Below are 15345 nucleotides of genomic sequence, written 5' to 3' on the forward strand. Positions count from 1 at the left end.
ATAACAAAGTTAGACCAAAGGACAGAGATTTTGGAAACTATTAAGTCTCTACAGGACTATGAAAATAAGGGGCTCATTTAGACAGAGAGATCCAAAACCTTCAGTGAGAAAAAGCTGTAACGTGAGTTCAAAACTTTCCGATTGCAACAAATCTGCACTCAAAGGAGATTTTGTAATATGCCAAGTGCAGGAAAAAGTTTAATTGGCCCTGAGAGTCACCTATAAGATATACATTCACAGAAAACAAGATTTCTTTAATTATATAACTGCTTCAGGTGTTTCTCATTTTTAGTGAGACAACATTTATAAAGAATGGAATGCTAGCTCTATCATCAAGCATGATTAACAAAATACTGTAAACCAATACAGTAATATATAAGTATATCCAGTATGATTGATCTATCATAACCTAATAAAGCAAGATATTTCTACAGTCCACAAAAGTCTACTTGAACAGCAGGGAGCTGAATTAAACAAAAAACAAACAAACAAACAAACAAACAAAACCACCACAGGAACACTGAATTAAGCCATTAGATCTGGGATGCAGCCTTCTTCATTAAAAAAAATCTTGACTGTCATAATTCAAGGTTAGGAATATCAACATATGCTTTTGTTTATAAATTTATATATATGTGTGTGTGTGTGTATAAACATACATGCATATATATATTCACACAAAAAAAATGTTTGCATCTATATTTATATATATGGATAATAAGTCCACCTGAAGTTTGAAAACAAGGGGACCACAAAAGTTCTCTCTCATCTCAGACTCACCTCTCATCCCTGTTTCTGCAGTGCACACGGTTGTGACACTATACTTGCCTGAGCAATAGAGTTGCAATGAAAAATTTAGGTCATGCATTTTCCTTTAGCCTTCACTATTGCCAAGACTTTCCCACCCAGAGACAAGCCTTGTGTTTCTGGACATATGTATGATTAGGAAACTGTAACAATTACCTTGTTAATTTAAAATTGCACTGCTAGTAAACAAGTAAAATAAGATGTTTGTTCATTATAATTACTAATACACACCTCCTGATCTATTTCTCCAAGGAGTACACAAAATGTAGCAGCACAAGAGTTTAATAATTTTCCTCACACTGTTTTAGAAAGTTAGCTGCCGTTATGTGAACAAAAGTAGACATTATTTCAAAGAGGATTGCCTTCATCTCATGAATCTGTCAGGATTGCAATGCAAAGTAGGTTGCTCTGATGAAATACGAATTCAACATGAACTACATCTGCACTTCTCCAGAGACTAATGGGTACATTTCTGCTACCAAATACCAAATTTAAATGTCTTTACCTTTTTGAGAAAACAAAATCATTGAAATATTCCTGAGTTTTCATTTCAATAAGTGGTGCATGCCATCACACTTTCAAAGAAAAGCTGCTAACACACCTACAAAACATAGAATTAACAGTAGAGAGGTATCTATAGATATCATTGTACTTCAAGCCATAGCAGAATGGTTAATTGTATCATAAAAATATTGGAAAGGGCACTGATTCAGAAGTATTAGAATAGCCAGTCATTGGCTCAGTGACCATGCAAGATACCAAATGCCAGGCGGTCGGGCTGAAGAGTGAGGAAACACAAGCAAGTACCAACCCAGAGAGCCTCCTGAGATAGTTTTGGGAGACACTTGCAGCTGTCACAGCTCCTGGATTGAGGCGAAGACCAGCTGCAAGATTGTACCTACCTACAGTAGCCAATTCCATAATGTGATAAACTGAGTCACTGGAGAAGTCATTTTGAGAAGATTAAAGCTCCCTTCTCACTTTAAGATTAAGGAAGTGACAATAGCAGCAAAAATGTAAGTAGATAAATCTTCAGTTTAAAGAAAACCAACATCTTTCATCCTTAAAGCAATGAACATCACTCAAAAAACCCCACACATGCAACACAAAATGCCTTTGCCAGTTATAAGGTTTGCCTGGATATACTGCGATAAAACAAAATAAGAAAAAACATTCTTTGCTTCAATACATAATGGTTCATTTTTCACCAAGACATAATTTTCCCATTTATCAAATACTTTCTCCTTTTTAATTCCCCCAGCTCATTTGTTCTGCTATCAAGGCACCAATTTAAAATATGCAATGACTAACCAAGGAGACCCTATAGCTGCAATGCATCAAACTGATTTTGTTGACCACTCATGGGTCACTGCAACATCAGCTTCACATATATGCTTTGGAGACAAATGACAAAAATGACCATTTCTTTCTCCAAGCGGCACAGGTATATCACCTAGGCAAACAGGAAAATAACTCCAGACTGCTGACAAATGTCTCAGCCCTCAAATTCAAACAAATTCAAATAGTCTCAAATACAGCCAGTAATAAAATTTACTGGCCAAAGGATGGAGATGCCTAAGGTGTTTAAATCATTTTTTTTATCATAAAGTGTTACCAGATAATGAGCAGAAAATGAATTATACAGCAGAGCTGATGTTCAATACCTGCACCAAAATCCTACATCACCTGATTTCTACTCAAAAAAAATACCTGTGGATGTCATTTATTATATGCCATTTACTATACACACTTTCTTTTTTAAACTATGAAAATAATGAAACACTATAATTATTCAGTAAAAGAACTTTGTTTTCCGTTGTATGGGAAAAGAAGGTTGGAAGACCAGGACCTATGTATTTATTTAGAACAGAACAGGACTATTTCAGTGGGAAGGGATCTGCAATGATCATCTAGTCCAACTACCTGAGCAATTCAGGGCTGAATAAATGTTGAAGGATGTTATTAAGGGCATTGTCCAAATGTCTCTTAAACACAGACAGGCTTCGGGCATCAACCACAACACTAGGAAGCCTGTCCCAGTGTTTGACCACCCTCTAGGTAATGAGATGCTTCTTAATGTCTAAACCTCTCCTAGCAACTCTTTGAACCATACCCATGAACCCTGTCACAGGATACCAGGGAGAAGAGCTCAACACCTCCCTCTCTGCTTCTCCTCCTCAAAAAACTGTAGAGATCCAAAACTCAGTTCCTGGTGACTTTTTTTTGTAATTTGTTTAAATAATTTCCCAGACTAATGCAAGAATGTTCAAAATGAAATTCAGATGTGCTTACACATCAATAATATCCTAAAATTCAAATGGAAAACTGAAGATAGATATCAGACCTAGAATGGAACGTGAAAGAAAACAACTTTCCCAAATGTGATCAGAAACCAAGAAGACAAATAATATTCTTCTCTAAACCATATCTGGATTAAACTTAAAATACTGCAAACTTACTGTCAGGGAAAAAAAACAACACCAAAAACACACACAAACAAAAATAAAAACTGCGTAACACTTGGCATGATATAAAAAACATCTAAGTTGACTTTTTCAGTTCCTAACAATCATTATCCTGTGGAAATTAAGATACTCCTGAAAGCAGCTATTAAAAATAATTGCCATTCGTATGGGTAAAGGACTAGCAAGTGCCAATGAAGAAGACGAAATAGACAACTTGCTTGAAAAGTACAGAGAATTTTTGAATACCTTACGTAAAAATAAGGACTAAGGTGGGCATCTCCTTTGGTATTATCTAAGAACTAAAGAAAGTTTATACCCACGTGGTTGCACACATTAAAAGTATCCTTTACATTGTCCTGTAATAATTTTTACCACTAGTGTAAAACAAAACAAAAAAATCCTGTTGTTTATATAAAATACTAATTACTACACACTTGATTACCCTCAATCTTACAGTAGACAGCATATAAAAGCCTAATATATTTTGTGAATGTTTATGATCTGAGAAATTACATAGGCCAATAGAAATATGATTAGAAGACATAACTCTTCCCTCCACTTAGGAGCACCCACCAGCAGGGTGACGTTGGGGATGGTGAAGCACTGTCAGTGCTGGGGCAGCCACCGACCTGGTCACCCTGCAACCCCATCAGGAGCTCAGCCTGTGCTCCTCATTAGTGCAACAAGGTGTACACAGCATTTCACAGCACTGTTCTGCAGTCCTCTTTTTCCTTCTACTGAACGTCATGCAGTTCACTGAAAAATAATTTTCTCAGCCATTAACTGAGTCTCAGAGTTTGATTTCCATTGTTCTAAAATCCCACGTGCTATCAGATCCCTAGTGTTGGAGTAACCTTGTGCTTTTATCAAAGTGAGCAAGCATTTTGGTGTGGTGGGATTAATTCCTAAAGGAGAATTATTTCTCCTAGGATAAGGATTAAACAGTGAAAGAGAAGATTACCGCTATACAGGTAGCACTCTACAAGTTATAAAAACCGAACACATAAATTTCAAGGGATATTTCCCATTTTTCAAAGACTAAGCAGAGTTAAAAAAAAAATAATAATAATTTTGCATGCTATACATAATGAAAATGTAAACACTTAAGAAACTATTCTTATTTCAGAAATAAAACTAGATTATATTGTATGGTAAATTTAATGCACGTTAATGAACTTACCACATTATTCAGCACTGGAGTAAGATTTTTTCCAGTTTACAGCATTTTGCAGGAGCATATCAAAGACCCATTATCTAAGGTTCACCTAGAAACACTAAGAACCTACAAAAGGCTGTCTGTAACAAGAAAGCACTGAATTATTACACCATTGTAATAATTAACCTGCTGGTAAAAAGACCAAAACCACAGCAACATCTCAGAATTTTCAACTTAAAGGTGGGGAGTCAGGGGGAAACAACACATAATTACAATATATAATTGCATCATTTGTATTTTAAGCTTCAAGTCACCACTTCAGTCAAAAATTCTGTAAAGCAAATCACAAATCACAAGAAATTGTGTTTCATGTGATTGGATGGCATTCTATTTTTAACACTACTGATTAACAGATGGAAGTGGAGTTTTTCCTTCAAAAGTGCTTTAGTCATCATAAAGTACCAACAAAGATGTAAATTGAACATTTTTGTAGAGCTAAGAAAAATAAGTGTGATTTCATGTTCATTCTCTACAGCTACTTCTACAGCTCTCTCAGACAAAATTACCATTAAGTTATATCAATGTATACATGTGTATGTCAAGATAGGGGAGAAAATGTACCAGGTCTTCACTACAACTAGAATCCCTTTTATCATGTTGATAAATATTGCCAATAATAAGTTTATATTAGTATGTCTGTCTCATTTCCACAGTTGTATATTGTGTTCACCACTTGAAATTGTTTCTGATGTGCAAAATATCTTCATGCAAAATATCTTCATTCTTCTTTGCACCAGGAGAAAGGCTCTTTGGGGATAACTGCACACATAAGTAGGAGTGAACATAGCTTCCTTGTTTTCTCTCCACATAAAATTCTTGAACAGCTTTCCTTAGTATTGCATCAAAAACAAATTTTTATTCCTATATAACTACTAATTTATACTGGAAAGTATGTGTGTTTGTGAAAGAATGAGTGTGTGTAAAGGAACCATATCATTATAAGAAATACACTAAGCAAAATGATAACCTACAGTCTGATATTCCAGATATAACCATATCTAGATTTTATTTGCCTATTTACTTTATTCACAAAAAAAAAAAAAAAAAAAAAAAAAATCTGTTTGTGGCTGAAAGAAACAGTGTTTGCCCAAGATGAGCCAAGAATCTGAATCACAGGATGAGCAGGAGTAGTCCCTGGAGAAATTAAGAGCACTGAAACAGAACTTCATAAAAAGAAGAACTTGTTTCTTCCATCTGAAAACTACTGGACAGCACCTCATAAGAGATTATTAAAATATTAAAAATTTATATAGGATGTCTTTCCTCTTCTCTGATCCTTCTACCCCAATTGTAACTTCATAGGAAGAGAACAGTCACTTTCTGCCAGTGAGGGAGAAAAGGACAAACAAGTTTTACACAAACTTCCCTTAAGGGAACACATAAAGGGAAGGGAATGAATCAAGGATTCAGGATTAGTCTGAGTTCTGAACTTCTTTGGTTATGACTCAACACAAATTCACCAAAACAAACAATAATGCTGACTTCTTCGCAGGGTATTGATTGATACAATTACCTTCGACTAAGTACCAGACACTTTAAGAATACAGGGATCTCTAAGACACCAGTTTTCTTACATCACTTTTTTTCATATCCTGACTGCATCAAGTGACAATGGCATGCTAATGTGATACCTCTGCTGATGGTAGCACTGAAACCTATGCAACAGTCACCAGAAGTTGGGAACTATTCCTGCCACCACCATCCTAGACAGTTTGAAGGTAGGTTCTCATACCCAAAGTAAACCATTTAAGAATTTTACCACTGTAAACAAACATGACAGATAGTACATTGTGTATTAACCACATAAATGAAGGGAACAAGATCTGCCAGATTTCTCAACCAAAAAAAATACTTCTCACACCGTTGTCATCTTGGGCGGTGTGTGTTCAGCAAATTTCCACTTCCAGTTGCACCAAAGCAAATTCAGCCTAAGTCCATTAACCAAATTATTTTGGAGTAGTTGGAAGACAAATCTGGCTGTGTGCACATGCATATACGTAACAGCATCTATTTCTGAAATGACAGGACAGATCATCTCTGTGGCATTTATGTCAGAGCCGTGACAAAATGCTTTTCCCAGATGAGCAAGTGACAGCGAGAAGGCTGTTTTCAATGGGAAGAGGAAGCCAAGAGCTGGCTTGTTTCCATGGAAACACTAGCAGCATCAGGCAGAACAGCTGTAGAGGAAAAGGCAGAAGTTCAGGAGGCAAAAATCTTGATGATTTTACCTCACCAGTATGTCAGTACCACCAGAGAGCATCTATGTTTAAGGTAGATCAAGCTAGTTTATATTGATTATATCATGTATTAAGCTACAGTTTCCAATTAAGTCTTGTGAAAACCAGCATGCCAGAAGTAAATTAATAACAATTACTTGCAATGTGATTTAGTCAGCCCATGTATACATGAAGCTACAGAGTGCATGTATATCTCTAACAGTGATGCAATATGATTTTTGACATCAGGAACAAATCTTGCTGTTTCTTTAAAAATGACAGCTCCCACAGGCTAAATGCTTCAAGTATAATGACCAATTTAATCTAATGGACTCTTTTCCCACTTAAAACCAAATTCAACACTTTGATTACCAACACAGCAAAAGGAATAACCTCTTTGCAGTTTGTTTATTAACCTTTACTGTTTTCTTAGTATCATTTTGAGATGGAAGATGCCAGCATAACTCAAAAATTATTAAATGGTAAGATCTAAATTACACATACTTTCCGTGTTGAATGAAAGACAGAGAATAAAGATTTCAACTTATAAATTAAAGGGCCTTTCTATTTGTTAAGAAAGCAAATACAATTTGTAATTCACTATTTATCTATAAACATAAATTCCGAGATTAACATATCTTCACAACTCTATTCATGGTATCTTGGACTATGCCAGGAGTGTTGCTTCCACCGAAAATAAAAATTGTCTTGCATCATGAACAGCCAAAGCCCTAAAAATATAACCTACTCCAGATATTCACCATAGCACACAGCAGGTATCTAGGTACCTGAAGAAAACATAAGCAAGCCACCAAATAAAAACATAAGTTATCTTTTATAAGAATGCTCTCCAATACAATTTCTGTAGCTTTGGCCTTTCAAGGGGATCTATAAAATCATATTTTCTCCCGTCGCACTCATCTCAGCTGATTCTTCCTGCAACCAACACCACTGAATGTTTAAAGCTGATATAGCTGATTACGGGACACTGAGTCTCCAACAATGTAACTTCACATAAAGCAGTAGATGGGAATTTCTTATTTCCAGCCAACAATACTGCTCACTGCTCAAGTCCAACTCTTCATATCACAAGGAAGTGGCAGTAGATCAGTATTTTTAAGAACACTTGCAAGGCGTAAGTATCTCGATGCCAAGACTGCAAGGCTTTTGTGGTTTTGTTTGCATTTCAGCGATTCCTCACAACAAACCAATACTTGCTAATTAATTTTTATCCTTCCCTTGTTACAACAAGTTATGACCTTTCCTGTAGATAAAGACTATGCAGCAGAGTGTGACCTGCCTCCAGCTGCTGAGGATGGCAGGGGTGTCACAGGCAGTGCCTGCTCAAGTGTCCTGGGCCACACCGGCTCCCACACTGCTGAGCCACCCAATGTCACAGCCGCTGTCCCCTTCTCTGTCACAGATTTACACTCTTCTCAGAAAGTGAAGGATATATAGCGATGAACTTTGTGAATCCCAGGGCCATTTTTGAGTTCCTGCACTAAGTACATGAGCAATCCATAATCCTTAGGAAAAATCAATGACAAATACTAATCACTTCTTTGAACAGCATCATGTTTCAACTATTATTCAAAAGTAAAAGGCCTTAAAAGCTTAATTAATTTGAAATATTATATCCAAGACTAGCACTGACATTCTAGGTCCTGCTGGGCATCTGCAGACACTCTTTTAAACTCAGTGCTCAGTTATGCCTCTTGCAGTATTTAGACAAATCTTTGCACTTTACTAAATCATAATCAGTGCTTTGCATTTATAAGCCATCAAAGGATACCAAAATCATTTACAGGTATTAAGCAGTAAATTTCAGAATACACATGCTTGATTCATTTAAGAATCAGGGGTCTGTTTCAGAGATGCTTAAAGCAATGCTCAGAAAGATGTAGTTGCCCAACACTTCCACTCCTATGACAGTATTCTATACCAGTAGCTTTCTATATCTACATAATAGCATTCTATCAAATAGCAGTTTGTGAATGATTATTCTATTAAGCCTGGAGTGAAAGGAGTAGCACTGCACTTTTTCATTTCACAGTCTATGAAATACAAAACAATAAAATGATCACAGAAATAATATTCAGATGTAACTCCAGAACTTGAGAAACAAAGAAAAGTGTTGCAGGTCTTGAAGTAAGTGTATGTACATGGATTACATTTCATATTTACAAAAAACAAAACATATGTTTAGGAGATGTCACTGACATCAAACTGCATACACTAAAAATTGAATTTTTTTTTAGAATCTCAAATAAAGTAAACCTTCTTGTCAACAAACTAATTCCACTAGTTATATAACATCACTGGATGGTCTTGCTAGAATAATCTTGTGTGTGCACTATCCCCCAATAGGTTACCATGGCAACTTATATTTGAATTTCTATAAATTTCTATTTTTAGAGATCACAGTTTAGGATAAAGAAAATTCACAAATATTAAGTACCATCTCATTAATAGAAAATATCCCATTTTTATCATCATCGTGCTTCCAAGAAAAGACATTGCTGAAGTTAAATCAGGCAGTAATACTAGAAAAATAATTACCACAGTTATTAAGAAAGTTTACCACTAAGCAGCCTAATCATAATTTAAGTGGCGCATGAGTCAGTACCTAACACTATGAGGCAAAGATTGATGTTCACAGAGTTTCATCTTGATTTCAGTAAGGGCACAATTTCACTTAGATGTTTTTAGAATTACTCATCATTTCAGCTGACACAAAACAAAAGGGCATTTGCCAGAATACTGTGTCTTTGTTTCAGGTGTGGCAAAATGTTGAATTGACAGTAATGTCTCAGTACCAAAGTAAGGTTACCAACACCCTAAATTACTGTGTTTAAGTGCTTACTAAGTGCATGCTGGTCCTTAAAAACAAATTTACTTAATGCCTCAAAACTTGCCAGCAATTCCCAAAGTTGTCTCCCTACCTGAAAGATCAAGGTACAAAGTAGTAACCTCGAAGAAAATGAAAACACTGATTTAGATGCTGTTGTTACATCTCTGATGCTGCCTTATTCTCGCTGCCTGAGGTTGAAATCAGAATATAATGTGTAAAACCAGTTTTTAAGTTATAAAAATGTAAATACCTTACCTTCTAAGAGATTAATATTGCCATGTCACAATTTTCTACTCTAGCATTAATTGCGGCATTCATTTTGCAATCTTGAAATAACTTTACAAGAGCCACTGACAATTCAGAAGGTCTAGTAAAGGCATAAAATTTGGAAAGCAAGTGGCTACAGGCTCTGACAAAGAGTGGACCGAAGTGGACTGAAGGCAGAAGTGACAGCTACAGCTCCAGGGCATAATTGTAATCATCATGCCTACCTTCCTATTTCTCCTGGTATCTTCCATTTAACATTTAGTCCGCACTCCTCAGTTCTCCAGAAAAGTTGAGTGGAAAGATTCCCTATCCTAAAAGCAGCAGATTTGACATTGTCAGCAACTTTCCACAAAACAGTAAGTGAAAGACAACCTGCAGGGCAATCACCGTGTGCAATACTGTTTTCTCAGGTAACTGACAGCCGGATTTTCTTTAGGATTCAGACAGATAAGATGTCAGCAACGTGGGTGTGTCATTGATGAGCAAAGATAGACACTTCTGATAGTTTTTCTTCAGAACCGATCCTTTATTAAAAATGTATTTCAGGTATCAGCTGGAGCCAGCTGTCAAGGGAAAACATATTGGTGGGCAACGTTCAAAGACATAAACAATGCTGGTGCTCAGCAAGTGACAGTAATAATGATGAGGACTGTTACTTCCTGCTTAACTTACCTCACTGTGCTCAGAGAAGTTGCTAACTTTCACAGAAACTGCATCAGGCCATAGCGTTCAATTCAGGAAGTCACTTAGCCACACGCTTATATTCACATCTATGAGATTGCCAGTGAAATCAGTGGAACTGATCAGAAGAAGACACCCATCATAAATGCACTTTCTACAGGATGAGGCTTAGCTCTGAATACTTCATGGGAATCCTGGTAAATAAGCTGCAAAACACTTATTACCATTTTATAATCAAACATTTCCAATTACAAGTTCTTACTCTTGTATTGCAGGGAGGATTTTCTGGTAGTTGCTTTTCTCGTTGTTAAATTTGAGGCACTGCTGTGTATTTCTCTCAAAGGAATTACAATCATTTGTTTGCTCCAAAGCGCTGGGTTAAAAAGCAAACCCACATCACAAAGGCAACTAAAAGAGGGAATTAAAATCCAAATCATCTTAGAAAGGAGTTGATACCAAAACTTAAAATCTCTGTCTAAAGAAAGGAAATGTAGTACGATCATTTACCACCTTGTACCCATACCCTCAGTCACAGAATCAGTCAGGGTCACCCTGAGAAATCAATAGAGAGAGAACCAGGGTGACCCCCTGTCACACTTACTTTGTTGAACTCAGATCACCTCCCAGCGCAGACACAGCAAAGCTGGGAAAAGGCTGAGGTCACTCTCCTGCAACTCAACCCAAACCCGAGACCTCTGATGGCTGGGGGAGGGATGATGGACTCCATGCAGATGGAAAGGTTGAGGGCACTCCGGGGCTGTTCCTACTCACCTCCCCCCACCACATTCACAGATATTTCCCCCAGTGAATGCACCTCCACACCCCACCCAGGCCAGGGGCATAAGAGGGGATCCTTCGCAGGCTCCTCAGGGCACAGCTCCCATGTCAGCCCATGGGGAGATGCTGGCACAGTGGCGCCCCCCTCACTGCCTGACATCCCTTACAGATGCAGAATGGACAAGCTGCACTGCCCCTGGGGGCCAATGTCACCCGCACTCAGTGACCCACCAAAGCATCACCTCCACACTCCCATCCCAAGCAGGGCAAGCTTCTCCTCAATACACGTGTCGCCCACGCAGGGGACCGTGGCGTGTGCACCCCTGGCCGCCCCTCGGCTTCCCCAGCCGCCCCGGGCGGGAGCGCCGTCCGGCGGCGCTTACCCTGGCTGCCCGTGAGGAGTAGGGATCCTCGAAGAGTGCCCAGACGCGGGGCTGCAGCCGCCGCCAGCGTCCGCCTTTGCCCTCGGCGGTCGCCCCCACGTCCTCGATTCCCAGTCTCTTGGCGGCCAGGTCATCGTCGTCGCCGTCGGGGGGCGGCTCGCCAGTCAGCAGGTCGGGCGCCTCGAAGATATCGAGGGCCTCCTCGGCGTCGCGGTGCTGGCGGTAGGTCATCCAGCAGCAGGGCTCCACGTCGGTCTCGTCGATGCCCCAGAAGGCCAGCTCCTCCTCGAAGAGCGGCCCGCAGACGTCGGCGGGGCAGTGCAGCTTGCCGGTGCGGTAGTAGTTGAGCACATAGGCGAAGACCCCCGGGTGCCGGTCGAAGAAAAACTCGCTGGTGCCGCCGCTGCTCCGGGTGCTACAGCCACTGCCGGGCTCCGGGCAGCCGCCCGCTGGCGGCGGCGGGTTGGGGGGGGACGGCGGCGGCGGCTCCTCGCCGCCCGGAGACTCGCTCTGAGACTCGCAAGCAAGCAGGGCCAGGCGGGTCCCCGGCAGGGTCTTCAGGGTGCTGCGGTAGGTCTCGTGCCGGGTGCCCCCCACGTTGAGGATCACCCTCTCGTTGTCCTCGAGCTTCCCCATCGCTCCGGGTCGGACATGACTGGGGACGGCGCGGGAGGTGGCAGCGGCGACCGGTCGCTGGGAGGGCGGGCAGCCTGTCGCGGTCAGGTCCGCGGGGAATGAGCTTCTGCCTTAAACGCAATCAGAAAGAAGAAATCGAGGAGAAGCCCCTTAAGCATCACCGGGAGGGCGAGGAAGGGGGGGGAAGAGGGGCAATTCCCCGCCGTCACCGGCTGCCCAAGCCCCCTCCATCCCACCGTTCGCCAACCGTGATCTCGCCACCCTCCCGGCCCGGCCCGCCCCGCCGCCAGCCCCCGGCCCCACGGCACCCACCGCCGGCCCTGCCGCCTGCCCGCCCCGGGCTCTCTCCCGCTTCCCCGAAAGCAGGCTACCGAAATGGCACTGCCGCTTCTCCCGCGTACGGATCCGCCACCGTCCCCACCCAATTGTCCCTCGCGTGGATGCGTGAACCGAGCTGATGGAATTGAAAGTGTGCGGTTAATTATTTAATGGGCATCTATCTTTTACTATCTTAACAGCTTAACGAGGAGAAAAAAAAGAAGGATTAGAGGTTTTGCTCTCTCTCCTTCACCCCCTCCCCCCCCCCCGCCTCTATTTTGTGAGGGAGGGATTGCTTTTGGGGAAGAAATACCAAGCTCTCCAGCAAGCTCAGGCAGCAGGCACGCCCTTGGAAAAGCTTTTTGTGTGGAGCTCGGCTTGCTACTTTCGCAAATAAACCATGAATACAAGCGTGCATCTCGGGGAAGAGCCGGTGGAACCAGAGCGGGGACTGCCGTGGGGTTTCTCCGCGGTCGCCCCCGTCAGCCCCTCTTGCGCCCCGCCGCCCCTCCGCTACCTTTGCCAGAGGAGAGGAAGCGGCTCCGCTTCTCGGGCGGGCTCCGGTTGTGCGTGGCGGCAGACGCCGATTCCCAGCCGCTGTGTCTGCCTCTCTGCCAGGCAAGAACTACTTGTTGTTGGGTTTGTTGGGTTTTTTTTCCGCTTTCAGGTAGCTGTTTTACCTCCCTCCATGCTTAACTCCGAAAGGAGCAAAAGCGGCTCCCGGCGCCCGCTCGGAAATGCCGATCCCTTCATCTTACAAGGGAGACGCCGCCTTTCCAACAGCGGGGCTGCGGGCGAGCATCGCGGGCGGGAAGCAGAGCCATGGGCAGCGGGTTGGGGCACCTCGGGGACCGGTGCTGCCGTAATCCCAGCGCCTCTTCGGGAAGGCAAGCCCGAAGGTGAAAACACACCTCATTTGGGGCTGAAGCTCCTCCCCGGGGCGGGGCAGGGGAGCCGTTCCTCCGTACCCCTCCACAGCCCCCCATTCCCAGCCCTATGGGGCGGAGGGAGGCGACAGCAAAAACAAATACCACATCTCTCCGAAAAAGGCAACACCACCTCCGCCCCAGCTACATGTAAATTTAGTTCACTTAAGGAAAACACTCGGGAAGGGATCGGAGCTGAGAGCAGCTATTTTTCGGAGGAACGCAGGCACAGCAGCGCCTAGCTACAGGTGACTGCGGAGAGAAGCTGCTCATCCCCCCCAGAAGTGGCTCCTTCACCTATCAGGTTTGTGTATGCAGCACCCGGATCACGCAGCTTCGCTGTGCGGGCCAGGGGATGCGCACGGTGCTGCGTGACAGCGGCGGCGAGGAGCAACCCGAATCCCGGGGACCACCCGGAGCCAGGGCAGGAGCCGGAGTCCCGGCCTCCGGGGCTCGGAGAGGGAGGGTTCTAGGAGACGGGATCCAAGTTTCATGTCAACTGGAAAAAAAAAAAAAAAAAAACAGATATAGTGCAGTGGGTACACTTGGTCCTCGGTACACTTTGTATGTTAGAAGCTGAGGGCCACACGGTGGATGGAAGTCGTAAGTCACCAATTAACATATAAGGTAGACCAATGCCTGTGCCAAAGTCTCTGCTTCCAAGCCAACTGGGTTATTTTCTACAGTCTATTTTACTGATGCTTCCTTTCAGCTGGGTTGGTCAAAGGGAAAGCAGCTTCCATCCCCAGAGAGAAGACATACAAAATGAGAGGTGATCCTTCTTGCTGCTTCCTCAAAAGAAAAGTCTTCCTCCACACGAAGGGTATTCCCTGACATGAAGTAATGAGTGGAATAACGGTAGCTGAAGCGTCCCCATTCCACGTCAGAACCTTCAGTTGGGCACTTGCTGGCATTGGGCAGGCAAAGCTCTGCTGGAAGCAACGGTCAGAGGACACTGTGCTTAGACCAGATTGCTTTAACCCAGTTCTGTCTGTATGTGGTATCCACGATGTAAACACAGACTCCCAAAGCAGCAGCAGCTTTGAGAAATGGGTTACAAAAGCTTTCTCCAGATGTATGTTTCAAAGTTCCTAAAAGAAATGCAAAATATATCCTGCCCAAGCAGATATAATCACTTAGTGAAAATTCCCGGGAGCCAAAATTAATATTCAGTTGCATAGCTGTAAATTCAGTGGAAAGGACTCACCCATCCTAAACCAAAGCAACATTGCTCATGCCACACTTGCTTTACTTTGTGGAGGGAATTTTTCTGAAAAGGTGACATAGAGAGGGGGAGAGTAAGAAAATGAATATTCATTTTCTTCTCTCTGACCTATGAGAGTATTTTGGAGAATGAGAGTATTTTGGAGAAATGCAACGTATTAAAGCTCTATAGCATTCATCCATTATGGAAAACCATGGGGTGGCAGTAGCTGCCAAAAGAAACTGTATCATCACAGAACACCAGGACTTCCCTCTGAACTGTCACTGTCTGCTCAAGTCCCACATCTGTGCTCAAGTTACAAGGCAAGCACTCTCCTCCACAAAAAACCAACCAACCAACCAATCAAACCCCACAAACCAAAACAAACACAAAAGCCCCCAAAACCCACCCACCCCCACCCCCCAAAAAAACAACAACCCACAAACCACCCAACAGCCTTAGAAACCTAAGACTAACAAAGATGGCATCTCATAAAGAAAAACTTCATAGCCATACCATCTAATGCCAATGTCATGAAAAAACGCATGTATTATGAGAAAACTGTTTACATTTCAGACTTCTTAAGCATGAGGTGATT

The 15345-nt window shown here is 42.2% G+C and overlaps 1 protein-coding gene across 18 annotated transcripts in view; it reads right to left on the minus strand.

Moving 5' to 3' along the window:
- The window catches only part of KCNC2 (potassium voltage-gated channel subfamily C member 2), a 103646-nt gene extending 89885 nt beyond the window's left edge, over window positions 1–13761 (minus strand). For 4 of the 18 annotated variants that reach the window (XR_010467953.1, XR_010467947.1, XM_065040686.1 and 1 more), the window contains exons 1-2: window positions 13135–13749; window positions 11664–12409 (exon numbers count right to left, since the gene is read on the minus strand). Coding sequence is in view for 16 of the 18 variants with exons in the window: in XM_065040686.1 (XP_064896758.1) it covers window positions 11664–12299 (636 nt within the window). In the remaining 2 variants the exon portion in view is untranslated. Of the gene's footprint in view, window positions 1–11663; window positions 12410–12611; window positions 12812–13134 lie in introns of those variants that run through there. The other 14 variants (XM_065040693.1, XM_065040677.1, XM_065040649.1 and 11 more) reach the window with 12 other exon arrangements.
- Between the last annotated feature and the right edge of the window lie 1584 nt (window positions 13762–15345).

The sequence above is a fragment of the Columba livia genome, chromosome 1 (assembly GCF_036013475.1).
Source record: "Columba livia isolate bColLiv1 breed racing homer chromosome 1, bColLiv1.pat.W.v2, whole genome shotgun sequence".
Classification (NCBI taxonomy): Eukaryota; Metazoa; Chordata; class Aves; order Columbiformes; family Columbidae; genus Columba; species Columba livia.